A 22,503-nucleotide genomic window follows, 5' to 3' on the forward strand; every position below is an offset into this window, starting at 1 on the left:
TCACACGGGTCCTCATCTGTACACATTTTCACATCCACATGCATTTAGGCCCCCATCCAGCACAAGCATATACAGAACTCTTTACAGTAGAAATACTTACCTGGGTGACAAGGACAGAGAAAGAGATAGGACAGGAGACCCAGCAAAGACAGGCAAAACAGCGTAGCAAAAGATAAGGCCAGGAGCAGAGAAGAAACATGGCCAGCTACCGCCAGAGGAACGTCAAGGGGGAAGAATGGGAGGAGGGGAGAAGAGATCAGCACCTGGAATCCCCTGGAGGGCAGAAAGCAGTGAAGGCTTGTTATTATGATCAAAGTCAGAGCTTTAAAAGGGTACACTCCAGAGGGGCAGAGCCGGGGCAACGGTACATACCGGAGGCCAGACTGGCGCGCAGAGCGAGCAAGGCTGTTGGCGTAGGGAGCAGACAGGGCACTGGGATGCTGCAGATCCTCTATGGACCTGCTCCAGGATTTCAGCTTCTCTAGCGCTCCATCCTCACCACTTTCCAGACCCTCAAAATCAAACCTGGAAGGTAGAGAGGGGACACACACCATACACACAGAGAAGCTTCAGGGCAAAAGCTGCATAGACGGCTCAAGCGCTAGATTCACGAGGCTACCACAGACCACAAGCCAGCAGTGCGGCACGCAACGAGGCACCCATGTACACTCTTTCTCTGCATTTGTAGGATCTGAACCCAAATTGGATCCAGTTGAGGATTTCAGCAGCCAGGAAGTGGGGTGTGCAATTTTCACCAATTCCACCATCCCACCGCACACCCCTGACTCCTCTGTTATGCTGTTCCTGGGTGTCCCTTTTCCTCTATGAACAGCACTTTGGAGGGTATTCTGGGCTGCAGGAAGGGAGGCAAGAAAGTTGTGCATCACTGACAGAAATTCCTGCATCAGCAGAAACTGCCGCTGGATCCAAGTCATTACAAGTTCCTTGTTAAAGAGGAATTACTTTCCAGTGTGGTAGTTTCTCACCAATAATTCCTTCTTTGCATGTGACGAAATACATGTAGGCAGCAGAACATGAATTTGACAGGATAAGCAGTGGCAAGTTCAAGAAAGCATCTCCCTGTCTCTCCCTCCACGTCAGCAGCAGCAGGCTGTCCCATAGCCAGCTGGTTCTGATCAAAGAGACACAATGTGTACCATAAGTGTTCCTCATGTGCTGGACCTGTGGGATACAACTAGCTCACATACAGTTTAGGTAGGTGTCTGAAGGCAACCAAGTAGAAGCAAGAACAGAACTAAGAAACAAAGCCAGTAAGCTCTTCAGAGAAGTTCCCACTTTAATGAGGGATTGTCACCCAAAATGAGGGCCAAAAACAAGCATTTTATTGTCGAAGGCTTTCACGGTCAGAGTTCATCGGTTCTTGTAGGCTATCCAGGCTGTGTGACCGTGGTCTTGGTATTTTCTTTCCTGACATTTCACCAGCAGCTGTGGCAGGCATCTTCAGAGGAGTAACACTGAAGGACAGTGTCTCTCAGTGTCAAGTGTGTGGGACTATATATTACTCTTCCTACACACTTGACACTGAGAGACACTGTCCTTCAGTGTTACTCCTCTGAAGATGCCTGCCACAGCTGCTGGCGAAACGTCAGGAAAGAAAATACCAAGACCACGGTCACACAGCCTGGATAGCCTACAAGAACCGAAGGATTTTATTCTTTTGAGGTGTTTCTCTCATCTTATGTTTCTATTAAACTTACATCAATTTAAATCGATAGATAAATCAATTATCTCAGTTGCTGATTAATTAATAGGGGAAAATTTTTCATGCAGCTGAGTTGAGACTGAGGAGAATGCTTATTTATTTTTCAAAACCATTCTGTGCCTTACATATTAAATCTTGGCTTTACTTCAAATTCTCAGGGACAATAAAGGAGTTTCATGGTCCACAGACTGTAGGTGTTCGGCCCTCAGCAACCTCTTAAAGTACGCATGGAAACAGAGATGGCCAACATTAGCCCCCACAATTAATTGGCAGTTACTATGAAACCTCTGGATTAGCCAGTCTGGTATCAAACCTGAGAGCCCTTCTGCTCTTGCTTGGGCAACAGAGCATTGTTTTCTCCTTGCTGTATTTCAGACTCCAGCTTCCAGTCATAGAAAACACACCCTCTTTATATATGATTTAAAATAAAATAATAAAAAAAATACCCTCCAGGTACAGACTGGAGTATGACTACAAGGGTTTTGGCCCTGTACTGTAAAATGTAAACCATGTTACACATCCTTCAATATCTTCAGGAAAACACCTAGGGGTTTCAGTAATATGCAAATTAATTTCTATTAAACCAATTCATTGATCAGCAAAAAACCAGATAACTAATTGACTGAAAATCCATAAATAGCATATGGCCATTGTTGTCTCATTGTATGATTACAGTCAGTCTGAAACATCAACTTGGACCCGAACCAACCACACACACGCACCCATTAAGCCAGGTCCAGTTTGTGACTGTAGCAAGCAGATTTTCCCTCCCAACAAGTCTCTAAAATGGGCAAAGGTGATGACTATTAGAAGGACTGAAACGGAGAGGTCAGAAGGCCTATAGTTACAAGGTAAGGAAGCCTCAGAAGTGTGGAAATGTATTGGAATGGAAAATGTTAGAAACAAGAAATCTACCTACTTCTGCTTGCCGGAAATTTGAATGACGTAAAAAAAAACCTTGCATAAGATGTAGCTCTGTGTAGTCACCAAGGAGAAGCACACGTCAAGCCACACCAACTCACATTAGAACAACTAACTACAATGACTAGTACCATTCTTTTAGACTCGTATAGTCTCAGGCCCCAAGGTGCAGCTGCAAGGCACAAGATAAATAGCAACCTTGCTGCTGCTAAGCAGCTCTGGCCCCCCTGTGTTCCAGGACGAAAGTTCCAGGATGAAAAAACTTGGGATAGAAGCGCCGTAAATAAAAACAAATAAATATAGCACCAGTACTGTGCCAGGCTCTGATCTGCACAAATATGAGGTAGAGTGAAGAGGAGGTGGGACGGTCCAGAGGGTAACTTGAAGGATATGTGCATACTTACATCACTGCACATTGAGCAAAGGAGAGATAATCCACCAGTATATCCAGGCCTTTGTTTTCATCATTGAGAAACTCACGCACCCACCTGCAAATGAAAAAGCCAAGAATGTGCTATATTACCCAAAGGCAACCCTCACTCCCTCACTAGGGTTGCCAACATCGAGGTAGTGGCTGGAGATCTCCTGCTATTACAACTGATCAGTTCACCTGGAGAAAATGGCGGCTTTGGCAATTGGACTCTATGGCATTGAAGCCCCTCCCCAAACCTCCCGCCGGTGGCGAAGAGGGACCTGGCAATCTTATCCCCCCATACATCATTTGAAATCTATACGAAAATTGGTGTCACTTTTTGAGGCCTATTCTCAAACTTAGCATCCCTTTTCTCCACATCCCCAGTCTCTACGCCTCTCAACAGACCTGGCCAGACACCAAGACCTGCAAAACCAGATTCTACAGTGGAATGGAGTGGAGAGGGGAGTAATAATTTTCCCAGGGCTAAATTACACATTACACTAGGAGCCTATGTTCAGATCTCCCAAATTCTATACATATAATTCAATGTATATGTAGGGTTGCCAGCTCCAGGTTGGGAAATACTTGGAGATTTTGAGGATGGAGCCTGAGGAGGAGAGTTTGGGGAGGGAAGGGACTTCAATGCCACAGAGTCCAATTGCCAAAGCAGCCATTTTCTCCAGGTGAACAGAACTCTATTGGCTGGAGATCAGTTGTAATAGCAGGAGATCTCCAGTCACCACCTGGAGATTGGCAACCCTATGTATATGGTAGCAGTAAATAACAGTCACATCAGTGGGGGAGGGGAAGGTTTAACCCTTTCCCCATGCCATTTCCATAAAAGAAATCCCTCTCTCCTTCTCTAGCTATAAGTCCTAGTAAGGAAAAAATAAGTTGTTATATTGTATCTGTCTTCCTTCCCTTTACTGGGATTCATAGCAGGTGGGGGAAGGGACAATGTCTATGAGGCAAACAGCACAGGAGGAAAGAGAAAGAATTAACCCCCCTGGCACCAGCGCCATGCCCTGATTCAAGCTGGGGAGGGTTTTTTAACCCTTGAAATGCATTGGTAGATCTGATCACAGATTATCCAAGTTAACATGCAATTTGGCCCTCAAACTGCGGTGCAGGCTAGATACAAGACACATAGCACTCCCAACCCCAACCAATTTTCAAAAAAGGGAGGAAGGATGACCCAGGAAATTACAGGCCAGTCAGTTTGAAGAAATTAAGGTGATCAATAGGAGAGCATCTAAAAGACAACTTGGTGATCTGGGGAAGTCAGCATGGATTTGTCCCCAACAGGTCCTGCCAGACCAAACTTGGTTCCTTCTTTGATCGAGTGACCAGCTTACTGGATCAAGGGAATGTTGTTTACCTGGATTTCAATAAGGCTTTTGACAAGGTTCTCCATGATGTTCTGATGGGTAAACTAGAGGACTGTGGACTGGACCCTAGGATAGTTAGGTGGATAGGGAACTGGTTGGAGAACCGCCCTCAAAGAGTAGTTGTCAATGGCATTTCATCTGAATGGAGGGAGGTGTCCAGTGGGGTGCCACAGGGTTCGGTTCTAAGCCCGGTACTTTTCAATATTTTTTATAAATTATCTGGATGAGGGTGTGGAGGGACTACTCATTAAATTTACAGATGACACCAAATTGGGAGAAGCAGCGAACACACCAGAAGATAGAGATAGAATTCAACGAGATCTGAACACACTGGAAAAGTGGGCAGATGTGAACAGGATGCAATTATGTCACCTGGTATGTTCCCCAGAGAAGCTTACGCTCATGTAATACCAACTTGCTGGTGATCCCTGGCCTAAGGAGTATCCGGCTGGCCTCGACCAGGGCCAGGGCTTTTTCGGCCCTGGACCCTGCCTGGTGGAGTAGCCTCCCTAATGAGATCAGGGCCCTGCGGGACCTTCAGGAGTTCTGCAGGGCCTGCCAGACGGAGCTATTCCGCCGGACTTATGGTTGAGGCCAGCGACGGTTCTCATTATAATTGCTGGCCTCCCTAGTCCTTTCCCCCACTTTCCCCGCTGCTGAGCACCACCCCTTTTCTACCACCTTAGGGTGTGGTTAGATTAATTTTATTACACATTTCTGTCTCTGGCATTTTGGCGCCATTCAGGGGCATTATTGGGCTATTTTAAATTGTATTTTAAACTATTTTAATGGGTTATTGTTTTATTGTGTTTTTAGACTGTGTAAGCCGCTCTGAGCCTGACCTTCGGGTTGGGGAGAGCGAGGTAAAAATGTAAATAATAATAATAATAATAATAATAATAATAATAATAATTCAACAAGAATAAGTGCTGAGTTTTACATTTGGGTAACAGAAATTAGGGACATGCATACTGGATGAGGGATACACTTCTGAGCAGCAGTGTGTGTGAACAAGATCTTGGGGTAAGGGTGGACCATAAGTTAAATATGAGCAGCCAGTGTGATGCAGCAACAAAAAAAGCTAATGCGATCTTGGGGTGCATCAACAGAGGCATAACATCCAAATTGCAAGATGTCATAATTCGCTGTACACTGCATTGGTCAGGCTGCACCTAGAGTATTGTGTGCAGTTCTGGAGGCCTCACTTCCAAAAGGATGTGGACAGAATGGAGCGGGTGCAGAGGAGAGCGATGAGGCCTGAACCAAGCCCTATGAGGAAAGGCTGAGAGAGTTGGGAATGTTTAGTTTGGAGAAGAGGAGGTTGAGGGGGGACATAATTGCTCTCTTTAAGTATTTGAAGAGCTGTCACTTAGTGGAGGGCAGCAGAGGATAGGACTCACAATAATGGGTTTAAATTGAGGGCGGAAAGGTACTGGCTGGATATTAGGAAAATTATTTTTACAGTAAGAGTTGTTCGGCAGTGGAATCAACTACCTAGGGAGGTGGTGAGCTCCCCCTCACTGGCAGTCTTTAAGCAGAGGCTGGACAAGCACTTGTCAGGGATGCTCTAGGCTGATCCTGCTTTGAGCAAGGGGTTGGACTAGACGGCCTATATGCCCCTTCCAACTCTATGATTCTATGATTCTACACTTTATACAGCATTGATCAAACTCTGTTCATTTCCAGGACTGTGTTCCATCTGGGGCCTTGTGCTTTAGGAGAGCTGTGAGCAAACTGGATGGGGTTCAGAGGACAAAGATGATAAATTCAGAGGGAAGTCCACCTTGGCCCACCCAACATGTGTGTGGGGAGATTGCAGCATCTACAGATGCATGTAAATAAAGCAACTGGCAGAGCTTTATCTTTCAGCGTCAGAACAGGGAGGGTTTCACGCAGGGCCTCTGTAGCCCTCTCTCTGTAGCCCTCTCCACCCCCTGCCTGTGCTGCAAGCAAGGACAAGACAAAAGGGATGTAAATATTAGATGATCCAACAAGGTCCCAATCTGTGTGGAGAGAAACTGACTGAATCCACAGGAGATAATTGTGCAACTGAGGTATGTTTATGTACATGGGCCAGCTCTGAACAACTACCTCATAAGCAGGAAGACACTGTGTGACTATGAGGCTGGTTGTTCAGCGTGCATTGTTTCCAGATGCAGTTAAGGCTGAATGTAATTTAGTTCATCAGTCATTTGGATGCTGAAACTGTGCATATGTTCATTTTCTTTTTCACTCCCCCTCCCCATTTTCTGTGGGACAGGGGAATAACACGCCCACCCATTTCCTGCCTGTCTGTACTTCAGTTTCCACCCCCCCAGGATGTTTCCTGTCTGACTCCAGTGGCTGCTATTTTAGGGCACTAAACACATTTTGCCAGAGTTTAAAGGTCAGGGAGGTTGGAGTAGAAGCTGCTAGAGTCAAATCCAATCATAGTTCTGGGTAGGTACAAGAAAGGGAATGGCAGATGTGTGCGAGTTCCTCTGCATTAGTTGTTTCCATGTAAATTTGTATACATGCTTTACAAGTACTTTATGTATGCTGTATATGTAAAAATGGGTCTATGTGTGTCCATGTACTCTCACCTTAGCTCAACGGTAGAACACTGGTTTTGCATGCAGAAAGCCCTAAACTCAATCTCGGACATCTTTAAGTAAAGGATCTCAGGAACAATGTTTGTCTGCAGAGTCACTGCTAGCCAGCATAGACAGTACTGGGATGGATGATGCAATCACCTGACGTTATGGTAAGTTGGCATGTTCATATGAAAGAGCCTGTGTCTATATGTGCCTGGCATGGATATGGGGTAGGCACTGGCTTCATATCTGTGACTGGCATATGGTATCATAGGGTTGGAAAGAGCCAAATAGTCCTTCCACTAAGCAAGGTATCATAATCTAAAATTCAGTCCACAAAATCCAGGCCACAAGCAGAAAACAGGAACAAATATGGTGCCTGCGGTGATCCCCTGTAGTGAAAATATAGCTCCATGTGACTCATGGCTCTGTGTGCTTGTACGTGCCTGTTTGAGGCATAGAGGAGAAAACAGCAGCTGCTGTATGAGCCTCTGATGCCTCAATAATACTGTTAATGGTTCTCACATCTACTCCTCCAAGATTCAGCTGATCTAGCAAGGCTGTTATTTACAGAAAAACGAAACTGGGCCCAAAAAGGCAAAGGGACTTTTCTCAAGGGCAGGAGATTAGCAGAGAAGAAGAATAAGAATTGGTTTTTATACCCCACTTTTTATCTGCCTTTAAAGAGTCTCAAAGCAACTTACAATTGCCTTCCCTTAGCCTCCCCACAACAGACACCTTGTGAGGTAGGTGGGACTGAGAGAGTTCTGAGATAACTGCAGCTAGCACAAGGTCACCCAGCAGGCTTCATGTGTAGGAGTGAGGAATCAAACCCGGTTCTCCAGATTAGAGTCCGCTGCTCTTAACCACTACACCATGTTGGCTATTCCACATGCACAATTTACTCCTGATCTTCTTGGCAGTCAATCTGCAAGCATTTAAATCAACTTGGAAAAACCCTGCATTAACTGGAGCCATTTTTAAAACTCTTTTAACAAGTAGTAGCAGTTATTAGAAGCAGTCTCCCTACAGAGAAGCTGGCACAAATCCCCCCCCCATTTTTTTTAAAGACAAGTTTTGTGATAGAATGCTGAGAGGAAGAAGATGAGTGGTTCTTTTCATTTTAAAGAAAAATAGGCAATAAAATATCGCTAGATCGCTGGAGCACTGTAGTCTTAGCAGGTTCTCTGAATTCCCAGGTTTCATTTTTTTAAGTAAGTCTCTACCCCTTTCTCTCGCAGAGATACAAGGAAAAGGCATATCTCTATGAGGGAAGAAGCTAGAGATATACTTTTTAAAAAATGAAACCTGGGAATTCAGAGAACCTGCTAAGACTATTGCTTTAACACTGTAGTGATATAACGGTATTTTATTGCCTTAGAAAAAAACTGACCAGAAAGGGATGTGACCCTGAAAATGACCAGATTGCAGGGGAGAGAGTGAAAAAACACCTGTGCTATCTACTTCTGGTCAGTTTCATGGCCACATCGCTTTCTGGTATGTTTCATGGCAGAGAGGCTGACCAGAAGAGCCTCACTTTGTGCAGGCAGATTCCTCAGTGTTCGATCGCTAATCTTGCACGGTTAACTTTTTTTTTAAAAAAAGGAATGAAGAAGCCCTAGATGGAGGGGAAGAGGAAGGTGGGAGGAGTGTGTGAAATCAGTTGAGGAGGTTGGATTTGGGCGTGGATGGGCGGTGAAGAAAAACCCAAATGGAGCATTTCTGTACATTGAGTAAAGGTGGTTCAGAATGGGCTTGAGAAAAAACCTTGCAGTAGAAGTTCTTGTAAACAAACTGGAGAGAAGCTGAGGAAAAATCAAGGTTACTTGTTTAGGGGCAAAACACATGTGGAAAAGAAGTTGAAGTAATTCGGGGCCAAAACACTCTAGGTGAGGTCTAACCAGAGCAGAATAAAGCGATACCGTCACTTTACATGATCTGGACACTATGCTTCTGTTGATGCAGCCCAAGATCGCATTTGCCTTTTTAGCTACTGCATCACACTGCTGACTCATGTTCAGTGTTTGGTCTACTAAGACCCCAAGATCCTTTTCGCACACACTACTGCTAAGACATTCCTACTACTGCTACTTGCCTGCCCCATCCCACCCCACCCCATCGAAACACATTGCTAAAGGCTCTTCTTTCAGAGCTATATGTGCTGTTTACTCTACAAATCCAACCAGTATTTTCTTCATTCTGGTTATTATCATGTATGTATAGAGAAAAATGCCATAATGCTGTACCACGCAAATTCTATGCCAAGATGGCACAAATTATGCAAATCGATGCATTGTATGCAAAAGTTATTTTTTGCATAATTTATTTTGTTTTTGTTAACATGTACAAAAATTGTAATTTTGTAATTGCATGTAAAATTCACTAAATTTTAATAAAAATATTGAAGCTTTATTTAATTTCTCCTAAAAATACTACTTGGCACCTCAATCACTGCCCCCTCCGGTTGCAATTTCACAGACAAATTTGTTTATAATTTTTCAACCTTGCTTTTCTCATTACTAAGGTCTAGAAGTTTGTTTTGTTTTTGTTTTATGGCTAAGGTACGAAGGATAGTGAATTCTCACCCAATGCCACTTTCTGTACTTGTGCAGTATACATATAGAATATTGGCAAGATGGTTTTACAATGCTTGTTTATGCAGCAGGAACAGCCCTGCAAGTAACTTTGAAGTAAAATATATATATAAAGCAGGAATGATTGATAGATGTCTATTTTTAGAAAAATCTGTGGATGCAAAAGTACTCCCAGGTTCTGTTATATACCAAACTTGTAGTAACTTTGGGGTCAGGAAGCAATTTTCCTCCAGGCCAGATTGGCCAGGGATCTTGGAGGGGTTTCTTTGCCATTTTCTGGGTGTGTAGGGGGTCATTGGGATGTGGGGGGAGGTAATTGTGAATTTCCTGCATTGTGCAGGGGGTTGGACTAGATGACCCTGGTGGTCCCTTCCAACTCTATGATTCTATGATTTGCTACTATATTATTGCTGTAAATCAATTTATAGCACATTTTGTGTACACAGTATTTTAAAACGTTTATCTGGATTATCCTCACAACAACTCTGTGAAGTAATATTTGGTGTTTATACAGGGCTTTCCCTAATTGCTCATAGCATTTCAGACACATGATCACAGTGGTAGTAACAACAGACCTGCAGAGTAGGTCAGCAGTATAACAGTACCACATGTGGGCTGAGATAGATAAGACAGTTCTTAACTGCTATGTCATACATGTTCCTAAAGCACAATTATTCCCATTCTACCAATGGCAAACAGTTGGTACTAGAAATTTGAGACCAGATCTCCAGACATGCAAAAAGCAGCCACACTGTGGGAGGGAGATCTGGATCAGGACCATGGCCGGGAGGAAGGGAATTAAACTCTTCACCCTGACACTTTCCCTGATCAGAACACACACACACCCAACTACCTGACACTCTAGGGCGAGGGACAATATGGGGGCCTGTCTTTTGTCTGTGTTGCAGCTTAAATCAGCTGGGGGAAGCCATTTTTTATAAGGAAGGCATGCAGTGGGAGAGAGGGGTTAACTCTCCCCTTCTCCAGCATTGAGGCCCCAGTCCATATTTGCTACTCTCTATAGCTCCGTTTTGCTAAAACACCTATTTGGGGATTTGATCACAGACCCCAGCCATCCTGCTTAGCTTGCCCCCTGAAACTGAGAGGTAGACATTTACCAGGGCCTCAAGGAACCTTTTCAGGTACTTCAAAACCACTCACTTGCCTCTCCCTGCTATACTGACACCAGTGCTGATGGCATAATATTTTGCCTCCATGTGATGGAAGGGCTCAGAAAGGGAGACAGTTGTATTTCTGTTTGTGGCCTTCTAAAAACACATTTAGGGAGGATGTATGCACCCAAACTAGAGGCGGTTAGCCCATAACTAAATAAATAAAAATAAAGCAAAAAAACCAAACCACTATTTTTTTTTCATTTACAGCGCTTCTTGAAACAAAAGAACCTTGTGTCATTTGAAAGGCCAATAAATATATTGCAGCTTGCACTTTCCTAGGCCACATGTACTACTTGCCTGCAAGAATTCTCACCCTAACAGGTTTGTCTCTATGGTGCCACAAGATTCATTTGATTTTACCCATGACAGACTAAATACTATGACTGCTCTGGAATTTGTTTGTATAAAGGCAAGCTACTTATACATCACAATCTCAGGCTTTGTATCTTTGTAATACGGGGGTAATAATGCTGGTATACATCACAAATTTGTTGAAAGGATTATTGAAATAAAAGGTAATTCCAGAGATCTTTTGAGGGAAACATAACTAAAGGCAAGAATGTTCACATCCTGTAAAGTGGCAACTGATTCTTTGAAGGAAGCCTTCTACAGCACAATGCCTACCACAACCGTTCCCATCTTTTGGTAAGCAACTCTCTTATTATGGCCACTATAAAAGAAGTAACGTACAGTGTGATGTCTCAGACAATCGCTCCACTTCTCTTTGATTTCACAGCACAATGTGATTTTTTTTCTAGGTGGGTTTTGGAAAGCCTCATTCACCTCTCTACCATGTCATTTCTTGATGCAAACAACAATAACAACCTCACAGAAATTCAATGAAGACTTCATTTTGTTACTTGGTCACATGTGTGTAATGGAATGTCAGGAAATGGGTTACATATAAATAGATGGTGATGGTTATTATCCTCTGCATTCTGTAAAGCTCTGAATAGCAGTGTTACGACAGGGTGCTGGACTCGATGGACCAGTGGCGTGATCCAGCAGGGATCTTCTGATGTTATTATAAATATCAGTGGTCATGTGAATGGAGGAATTTTCAATAGGTAAAAATAGCTAAGAACTTCAGAGGTTGAGAGGTACCTGACATGGCTAATTATTTGTGTGTGTTTTATTGAACATATCCTTGGTCCTTCTGAGTCAGTACAATTTGCCTTTTTTGCATTGTCTTACACCTAACGGAGACGATCACAGAATCTGCGACCTTGTGTCATACAGGTTCCACCTGCTGGGAATGTCTGGGAATGGTGAGTGTTGCATCAGTGTAGAGCTTTGGAACAAATAACATTAAAGACTCTTCCAACACTTATCCATTTCAGATCCTTTGCCCCGTCTCAGCAGTCTGCCATGCCATCATTTGGCACATACACAGAGAACACAACATTCCTTAATCCCACCCCCATGTCACCGATCATTCATTGCTCAGACCCTGCCCAAGGGTCTTGCTGACTTTGCACCACTCCCTGTGTCAGCTCCAGCCATCCTGAGGAACCTCCACCCAGCAGTGATCGGAAACCAAGGACAGGAACAGTTCGACTTCCTGCCCTTGTTGGCGTTTCCCTTCCAGCTGGAGCCAGGACAGGTGGTGATGGGGATGCATTTCCCAGCTCACAACCGTAACCATGGAAACCTTTCAGAGGCTGGGGGCTCTCAGGCAGGCTGCAGCTATATCTGCAGGTCAAAGGGAAGCATCAAATAATAGTGTCCTTATTTCCCAGCTAAGTCTATCAGGTCACAGGTCTTAAAACTACTGCCAAAATGATGGTTTTCATCAAAGCCCTGTGGCCTACAGGCATGTTGAGCTCCCACCTCTGGCACAGTACCCAGTGTGTGTCCTGAGGAAGGATTCCTTCCCTTTTGTTGTTGTTGTTTGTTGCTTGGCTTGGCTTATCTTTCAATGGACCATTGCTCTGCTGCTTCATTGTACTGGAGGACAGTCTGCCTAAATCAGGGAAAGACTATGCAGAAGAAAGCAAGTGGCCACATTTGACCTAGCTGACCTAGCGGTGCCCTTAGTCCTCTTTCTCAGTAGAAAATGCTTCTTGTGAACAGAACATCTTCTGTTTTTGGCAGCTAAATGATGATGATAACCTCAAGGGCATGATGTTTCTGATTGCTTCTGCTCTGCCAATTATTTTGGCTTTGTCTGCTTCTGAACTTTAGAGGCAGGCGCTGAAACTCATGCCCCTAAGCTGTCATTGCCACTAAGTCACTGAAAGGAAGAAACTGTTTGTTCACAGGAGCCATCAGCTATGGAGAAAAGGGAAACACAATTGGTTAGGTCAGCTGTTGGAACTTGTCTTTCCTTTGTCACTTGGCCACTTTATGAATTCAGCCACTCATTCAGTAAACACATAAACATCATGGACGGTCCATTCAAAAGGAAGCACTGTTGAGTCCTACTGTCTAAGATGGTAGAGATCTAAGCATGTGCATAACTGCTCTATTTAAATTAATAGGACTTCAAAGCCCTCCATTTTGGCTGGACTGTGCTCATGTTTCTGGCTGGATTGTTCTCATGTAGCTTGTAATTATACCCGCAAATGTCCATTCACCTTTAATTCACAATACTTTGCCCTGGTTTGCAAAACAAGGAGCGGGGGAGTAAAGAAACATGAACCACAGTGAATAGGCAGGAGGTTTAAACCCTAATCAGATGTCCTCTACAATGCTGAATTATTTTAACTGGAATGTATATGTTTTAAATTGCATAATATGTTGTGAGTTGCCCTGAGCCCAGCATTGCTGGGGCAGGACGGGATACAAATAAAATAAATCAAAATATATCAAAATGTCAGCCCACTTCCAGTATGGCATTTCATTGCTCCCATTTTGAAAATGCTACTGACCCAGAAAGAGCCACAGACTCACATCTACATGACGTCAACAGGCTTTGGTGTACTACTGGGGCCTGAGATGTCTTGAGCTATCCTCAGAATGCCACTCACATGGGATAATGTTAGGGGGGGACCAAGTGTGAGGAAGAGGATTCCTGGGACCCTGAAGGGTACAAGTCATTGAGCCCCCAGTGGAGGCGGTTGCTTGGCCCTTTGGCTTCAGAAGAGAGAAAACATGAGTTAGTTGTTTCCCCTCCGCAACCACGTCATATTTTTCCCTCCAGTAATCTCCCTTCTTTGGGTATAAAATTAAAAGAATAATGTATAAACATGTTATGTGTAATTTCATAAAGTCAAGAAGAAGCTGGTCCATTAAACAATTAGAGACCAACAAAACCATAATCACAAGAACATAATCTCTGGAAATACACCACAACAACCCAATGCCCAAAATCAGCCTCTTCCTCCAAGTTCTTGGTCCTAATGGATGGCCACTTCATGGTGGTGGTGGAAAGTGCCATCAAGTCGCGGCCAACTTATAGTGACCCATTAGGGTTCTCAAGGCAACAGACAGAGATGGTTTGCCATTGCCTGCCTCTGCATAGCAACCCTGGACTTCCTTGGTGGTCTCCAATACAAGTATTAACCAAGGCAAACCCTGCTTTGCTTCCAAGATCTGATGAGCTCGGGCTAGCCTGTCCCATCCAGGTCAGGGTGGCCACTTTACAGCAGAGGTGAAACAAGTGCTGTGGGACATGATACTGGCAGCCCAACAGATTAAAGTCCACAACCAGCTTCAAGAAGAGGCTAGATGGTCATCTGTCAGCAATGCTGATTCTATAACCTTAGGCAGATCATGAGAGGGAAGGCACCTTGGCCATCTTCTGGGCATGAAGTATGGGTCACTGGGGGTGTGGGGGGAGGCAGTTCAGAATTTCCTGCATTGTGCAGGGGGTTGGACTAGATGACCCTGGTGGTCCCTTCCAACTCTATGATTCTATGATTCCTTCATGACCTTGACTCCAGTGGATGGCCAGTCTGCAACACAGATACCACAACTGGCCACAGCAAGTTTGTGGCCCACCAGGACGGGAGCTGGAGGGCCTGTGAATCTGGCTACAGAGCCTGGCCTACACTCCTGCCTACCTCTTCAGCACTGTGCCGCTGCATTCAGCTCAGCTCAATAGGACAGAGGCAAAATAATGTAAGACAAGGCTGCATATGTACTGCAGTATGTGCTATCAAGGCATTCTAGTACTTGGATTTGATTTGTAGCACATTTGTCAAAAATATTGGCCACCGCTGATTTACCCAATGTGGTTGGTCCTTAGAGAGATCTCCAGCTCCTTCAGAACTTTGGTGGATTCCTGCACCCTCCGACGGAACTTCTGTAAAGACAAGGTTCACACTTTGCTGACTGGCATCTTCCTTCTCCACAAATAAGCATGCATATCCAGGGCTGGATTAACCATCAAGCTAAATACTTTACAGTGTAGTTAATTTTTCTACTCCTCTCCACCCCATGTTTTCCTTTGTTGCCTTTCCCCTTATTCTGTTTAACATCTTCTTGATATCAATGATATGCATAGCGCTGTACACAACAGTGAAGCCATGTGGCTCTGCTCTGAGAGTTTATAGTATCTACATTAGAAGGCCAATTTTTTTTTTTTTTTAAAGGATAAATCAGTATTGGGGATGTGGTAAGGGAGTCTCTGATGGCAGCGCAAGTACAGATGATTTTTCTATAACCATAAATCACTTATGATTATTTTGGTATTATTCATAAAAAATATGAGAAATATTTGTCTATCATAACATTATGTACCCAGACAGGGACGCAAGTGACCACTTTGCAACACATAAGTACTGTAAGTGGCCATAGGCAAGGGGAATTTGTGGTAAACCAGGACTTGAGAGCTTGACTGTGGCATAAAGTAAGTCTCAGTAAGAAACACAGACTATAAATAATGTAAATAAATTATCTCAGCCCTATACTCATGTCTATCTACGTTGCTACCTGCTCCTCAGCTATATGAAAAATCACTACAAGCAATGGAAGCAGCATGTATAATTTAGTACATATTAGAATGGATTTAGGAAGATACGCCTAAAAGGTTGGCCAGTAATATAGTACAGCATGTCCTACTGAGGTATGGAAGAAATTGTCAATCCTTTGTTCTTTGCCAGGTGTGTATTTGCGTGCACTTTGGAATTCATATTTCCAAACACACACATACAAGGTAGATATAAAACTTTAAGTCTTACCTTCCGAGTGACTCCTGGGTCAAGGAAGCTCTTCAGTTTCTGGATGTATGTGTGAGGTGGGTTCTTCACCTGAAATCTTTCCTGTTCCAGGTTGGCCATGAAGGGAGAGAGGGGGGGGGGAAGAGAATGGCTGAGAGGTCTCTAAAAGCATAATGTACCAAGTTCAGCCTGGGTCACTGAAAGAAAAGGCTTCCCTCAAATGGATTAATTCACATAATACGTCTCCCTGTGCATGAGCCCTGACTTCACTTAAAGAAAAAGAGTTGGTTTTTATACCCTGCTTTTTAATCTACTTTTTCTTTCTCTCCCTCCCCCCAACAGACACCTTGTGAGGTAGGTGGGGCTGAGAGAGTTCTGAGAGAGCTGTGATTAGCCCAAGATCACCCATCAGGCTTCATGTGGAGGAGTGGGAAATCAAGCCCGGTTCTCCAGATTAGAGTCCTCTTCTCTTAACCACTACAGCACACTGGCTCTCAAGCATGCCTGGTGGCTTACTCTACCTAGTAAACCGAATACCTGATGCTCCTTTATGTCTGTATCTCTAATAATCTGGACAGCAAAAGCACTTCCAGGCTCCATTCCATTCATACACACTCAGCTCTGTCTCTTCCATAGCCTTTTCTCCAGCTCAACTGCTATTGAGACCAATTCACAAAGTCTTCATGCCTGCTATGGATCCTGTTGACAGATGTGCTGTGGGAGTTCCATGTTTGGAAATTAATTCCAAGGCCCAATTCAGACTGAAACCCCAGCGCATGGAGAGGGGGTTGAAGCCTCCCCCTTTCCATGCTGATTCCCCAGTGGGGCAAATAGCAGCTCCTAGGGGGCATTTCAGATAAGGAAAGTAACATGGGGGGGAGGCTTTAGCCCCATCTCCCATGCATGGTTGTCCTGATCTGAATTGGGTCCCTGTGCCAGGGAACTGCCAAGCATGGAACCCCCACAGCATCTATGTCAACAGGACCCATGGTAGACACATGGAGAACATGAAGACTTTGTAATGTGTGAATTGGTCCGAAATCTGCAATCTTATGCATGCTTATCCCATCCAGCATGGAAGGACTTAATTCTAAATAAATCTGCATGGGATTGGGCTGCAAAATCCCTTCTTCTCTCTGAGGGCTTTCCCTACCTACACTCATGCTTTTGTCTTGGTACTGACACAGAGAGAAAAATAATATCCCATTTTCTCCAGAGACCATTCTAGATGAACTTGTGCTATTGATTTTCACAGCTATATAAGGTATTGGTATTACTTTAAGATTAGAGTTCTTGCGATACAAAATGAGTGACGAAGTGTTGGCATGATTAGCTAGGAAAGGAACAAATTCATAAATAACATCCCATTAACCATCCACTAAAGGGACAGGGCCCTGACTTGGAAAGCCCAGGCTAGCTTGATCTCGTCAGATCTCAGAAACTAAGCAGGGTCAGCCCTGGTTCGTACTTGGATGGGAGATCACTAAGGAATACCAGGGTTGCTATGGGTTGTTCCCAGTTGCAGCAAAATAGGAGTTTACTGGGCTATTAAATAAATAATAAGTCTTCCTGCTGTCCAGAGAGCCAGCATGGTGTAGTGGTTAAGAGCGGCAGACTTTATCTGGAGAACCAGGCTCAATTCCCCACTCCTCCACATGATGCCTTCTGGGTGACCTTGGGCCAGTCACAGTTCTATCAGAACTCTCACAGCCTATGCATAGGAAGACAATGGCAAACCACCTGTTAGTCTCTCGCCTTGAAAACCCTACTGGGTTGCCGTAAGTAGACTGCGACTTGATGGCACTTGACATGAATGAATGAATGAAAAACCTTTAATGGCATAAGTAATATTACAATTGTTACAGAAGGTACATAAAATATGCAGTCATTAAGATACAAACATAGGCCAGTAAATTCCAAAAGAAGAAATTACAAACTTTGGGCTTTTTGAACTTTCATCACATCCACTAGAAAATTGGCAACATCTGCAGTAACCTCCGGATCGGAATCATTTAATAAAAATTGACGTTTTGCTTGGGTAGATAGGTGATATTTGGAAAGAAGCCAATTTTTTAACCATTTCCCACGGGGTGTTTCATATAGAGGGCAGACCAAGAGAATATGATCAATTGAGTCCAGGGAATAGGTATCACAGGGACAAGTACTTTCCTGGATTGGTATTTGTTGATACCTTCCATATAGCATCCTTGAAGGAAAGGCATTAACCCTAGCGAGAGAGAAGGCTCTGCGGAGGAGTGGGATGTCCAGAGTGTGAAAATAATGGGGAATATTGTTGGCTAAATTCTTGAGACCCAACATTGCTGGGGAGCAGACCAAGGGTTGAGTGGGGAGTAACGTCTGACGCTCCATATCCAAGAAATACTGTTTAACAATTTTAAAAATATGGGCCTCAGTAGTTAAAGCCAGGTCTTCCACAGAGACTCCAGATGATCTTATTTTAGACAGAATTAGACAATCCCAGGAGGTATTATGAAGTTCTTTTAGCAGCAGAGACATCAGAGAACCACGCTGTTCTAAAAAACAGTTTAAGCCAATAACGGATGGTTAGCAGCCATGCCTTGGTTTCACACAAGTTTAGAGGTAATAGCATAATAAGAGACACAGCGAGGGAGACCAAGAATTTTTCTAAAAAAGGCACTTTACATGCACACGAAGGGACAGGAGATTTTTTTTCTTCAGGTTATTGACAATCTTACTTAAGTATGGGACTTAGCTAGGTTGCCAACCTCCAGGTAGTAGCAGGAGATCTTCTGCTAATTCAACTGATCTCCAGCCGATAGAGATCAGTTCACCTGGAGAAAATGGCCACTTTGGCAATTGGACTCTATGGCATTGAAGTCCCTCCCCTCCCCAAACCCAGCCCTCCTCAGGCTCCGCCCCAATAACCTCCCGCTGGTTACGAAGAGGGATTTGGCAACCCTAGACTTAACCTAGTATGGGACTGTGGATTTTGTGTACTCAGGCCTCAGAGCCCAGGGCAAAAGATTGAGAGGAGGGGTTTGGATTTGTTTTGGTCAACAAAGGAAATGCCTTTTTCTTGCTGCCCTTCAGATTCCATCTCAAGCATCAGACCATTTCAGGGACCTTAAGCTAGAGAACGCCTCCAGGTCTAAATTCACTACAGCCTCAGTTTAGCCCTGAAAAGCTCCACTTTCATGTTGACTAATGGCCTTGTAAGGTATTCCATTATTTTTATAAGATTACTCTTGTTGTCTCTACTTCCCTGGCACTCTTCCCTTCTGCGGGACTGATCCTTCCCCTGCTCTGCTGCCATAACTGCTTCTACTGCTAGAGGACCTGCTAGGCCTCAGTGAGAAGCAACACCAGGATCCTCCTCCTCTCCACTAACCTCTGCTCCTCATCACCTTGAGCAGGTTCAGCTACAACATTCCTAGCCTGGTTCTGGGCCTCTTCAAATAACCAGTGGGATGCCATGCCCTCTTAGTCATTTCCACCCCACCCACGTGGCCTGGAAATCCTGGGAAATTGGAGGAAAGCTCTCATTAGCCTGGGCAGCATACCACATGAATACAATAACCAACAAGTTACCTTAGGCTAATACAGAAAGCTTGAAGAAAGGTCCTAGGTTCATCAATTCACATGGCAACCTACAAGCTACACATGAAATACACCAGTCTGAGAACAGCAGCCACAATTCCTTTGTCACTGTTCCTTAGATGCTTCAGCATCTTTCCTCACAGTTATTTGGGGTATCAAAAAGAATGGTGACTGCAGTGTTGGTCAGGATGAGTCAAGCTGATTTCTCCAGAACTAAACATGAGCTGATTTCTCCCACATGGTTTGTGACTCAGAGATGGGTCCAATAGTGAAATTTTATCCATTCATAATGTGGGTAAGAGACACCATCCCCAAAATGCCAACAAATTCAACAGCCAAATGCAGAAATGAATTCTGATAAGGTAGGGTTGCCAACTTCCAGGTACTGTAGCAAACAAACATCTTGAAGGTTGGAAACCCCGCCCTCCTCAGGCTCCACCCCAAAAAACCTCCCGCGGTGGTGAAGAGGGACCTGGCAACCCTATGATAAGGGGATGTAACCTGCCCTTTTTGAAGAAAGTTAAACTCTAGCTCAAGAGGACATAAAATGGTTTGTGACAGCAGCCCTGACGTTTTAAGATATCTAGCTTTAAAGACAGAACAGAACCTCTCCCCATATCGGCCCTGTCTTACCTGGTCACAAATAAGGTCCCATTTCTTCTCATTGTCATATTGCCTCAGGAGACGGGCCTTGTCAGGAGGGAGGTTCATGGAACTCTGAGGAGAATAGCAGAGGAACCGGTAGGGAAGAATTCTCAGTTTTTTTTCTGCATAATTATTGTTGCAAGAATTATAGTATATGGTGCAGGGACTTCTCCTTTTGAGAAAAAATAGTATAACACTGGATTGTTGAAGAACATATTGAACATTTACCAGTATTCTAACTGGAGGATGGATAGGGTTGGCATAACTCAAGACTGGCTTGGTCTGGACATCTTAAAAATTCACAGTCCTCTTTAGTGTCTACAACTAAGTTAATCAAAAGCATGCATGTCCAAAAATAAAATACTGTATGACCTTATATATTAACATTTGTATGTTGCTTTTCTAACATAATAAAGTCACTAATTGTGGGTTGGAAGCACAACATGTCTAGAATGTACTCAGGAATCTAGGCAGTTGAGAAAAGTCTCCAAAAATAAAAGCTGACACATTTATCACATTTTTATCCTGCCCTTCTTTTGAGAACCTAAGGGTGTTGTACATGGTTCTCCTTTCCTACATTTTATCCCCTCAAGAACCCAGAGCTGTAGGTTAGACTGACAGCCAGTAAAATGTTTAGAATGTTGAACCAGGACCAAGAAAAACTAGCTTCAAATCCCTTCTTGCTATGAAACGTACCGAGTGATCTTAAGTCAATCATTATCTCTTAGCCTAATATACCTCACAGGGTTACTGTGTAGATCATAGTGGAGTAGGGGAGAACCAGGTTTGCTGTCCTGAGCTGCTTCAAGGAAGGACAAGATAAAAATGCACTAAATAAATCAATGAGTGAGTTTATCTTCTTCAGTTTGTCTTCAAATAGCCCTGTGAAATAGGCCAGATGGGGTCAACTATACATAAGGTATTAATGGCATAAAGGTATAAAATGGCATTCAAATGGTGTAAAGGAAACCTGATAATCGAGGATACCTGCAACAAAAATGAATGAAACTAAAAGGCTTCCAATAACAACAGTGTGTGGAAAATACTAGCCGCAGCAATCCAAATCTCTTCTGACCTCACAATGACAACATAACAGGGGAAAATAAATACAAAGGAGCATTAAACTGAGGCTATCGTATTTTTGTCACATCATAAGACGACAAGAGTCACTGGAAAAGACAGTCATGCTAGGAAAAGTTGAGGGCAGCAGGAAAAGAGGAAGACCCAACAAGAGATGGACTGACTCAATAAAGGAAGCCACAGCCCTCAATTTGCAAGATCTGAGCAAGGCTGTCAAAGATAGGACATTTTAGAGGACTTTCATTCATGGGGTCGCCATGAGTTGGAAGCGACTTGATGGCACTTAACACACACACACACATGCTAAACTGACTAGCCTGCAGGCCCAGGTAAGGATCTTAAATCAGGGTAAGCAAACTTTTTAGTTTAAACACCAAAAACCTGCAATGTCTACAGGGAAAAATGCAGGGGTGGGGAGGAACAAGGAATGTATTTAGACAGACTGGGAGCACCCCCGTGGTAGCACTACTCACATCTCAAGGGCTTGCCTTTGTCCACTGCATGGTGAGCCAAACGGTCTACTGTGCTGTATGCAGAGAACTCTGTGGTTCCTTTACAGTTGGGTGGATCCAATCATCCTCCAAGGATCCTTCTTTTGACTTAAGTGGCCCTTCCTCCAATGGAAGAGCCACTTCACTGGGAGGAAGGAGCCTTAGATTGAAGGAAGGCTTCCAAGTTGAGCCAAAAGGGAAGGTGGGGTATATTTAATAAATAAATAAACTTTGTTCAGTGGAGTGGTAGGATAAGGGTAGAACCCACCCCAGTCTGTTTCTGCTATACTACAACAGTTAGGTAGAATCCAGTATTTAGTCACCCATCTTGGCACTTGTAGAACAGATTACCTTTTCTTAAATGAACTAATTCTATAGTTAAAAGGTAAAGGTCCCCTGTGCAAGCACCGGGTCATTCTTGACCCATGGGGTGATGTCACATCCCGACATTTCTAGGCAGACTTTGTTTACGGGGTGGTTTGCCAGTGCCTTCCCCAGTCATCTTCCCTTTACCCCCAGCAAGCTGGATACCGACCTCGGAACGATGGAAGGCTGAGTCAACCTTGAGCTGGCTACCTGAAACCAACTTCTGTCGGGATCAAATTCAGGTCGTGAGCAGAGCTTTGGACTGCAATACTGCAGCTTACCACTCTGCGCCACAGGGCTCATTCTATGGTTAGGTATTTCTAATTCAGGCTTTCCCTTTCCTTCATTTTTTTCATACTTCACCAAAAAGCAAAGGTGAACAAGAAAGCTCCTGAACTAGGCTTATGGGGAGGAGAGGACTCGCCATTTAGTGTACAGGGAAAGTTCCTGG

General features: G+C 43.9%; 1 protein-coding gene across 2 annotated transcripts in view; it reads right to left on the bottom strand.

The window, feature by feature from the left end:
* Positions 1-22,503, bottom strand: part of FMNL3 (formin like 3) — a 145,171-nt gene that overhangs the window by 52,653 nt on the left and 70,015 nt on the right. For both annotated transcript variants that reach the window (XM_056851551.1, XM_056851561.1), the window contains exons 2-6: positions 20,104-20,187; positions 15,913-15,993; positions 14,959-15,035; positions 3,049-3,132; positions 373-525 (exon numbers count right to left, since the gene is read on the bottom strand). In XM_056851551.1, coding sequence (XP_056707529.1) covers positions 373-525; positions 3,049-3,132; positions 14,959-15,035; positions 15,913-15,993; positions 20,104-20,187 — 479 coding nt within the window. The remainder of the gene's footprint in view (positions 1-372; positions 526-3,048; positions 3,133-14,958; positions 15,036-15,912; positions 15,994-20,103; positions 20,188-22,503) is intronic.

This window comes from Euleptes europaea, chromosome 1 (genome assembly GCF_029931775.1).
Source record: "Euleptes europaea isolate rEulEur1 chromosome 1, rEulEur1.hap1, whole genome shotgun sequence".
NCBI lineage: Eukaryota > Metazoa > Chordata > Lepidosauria > Squamata > Sphaerodactylidae > Euleptes > Euleptes europaea.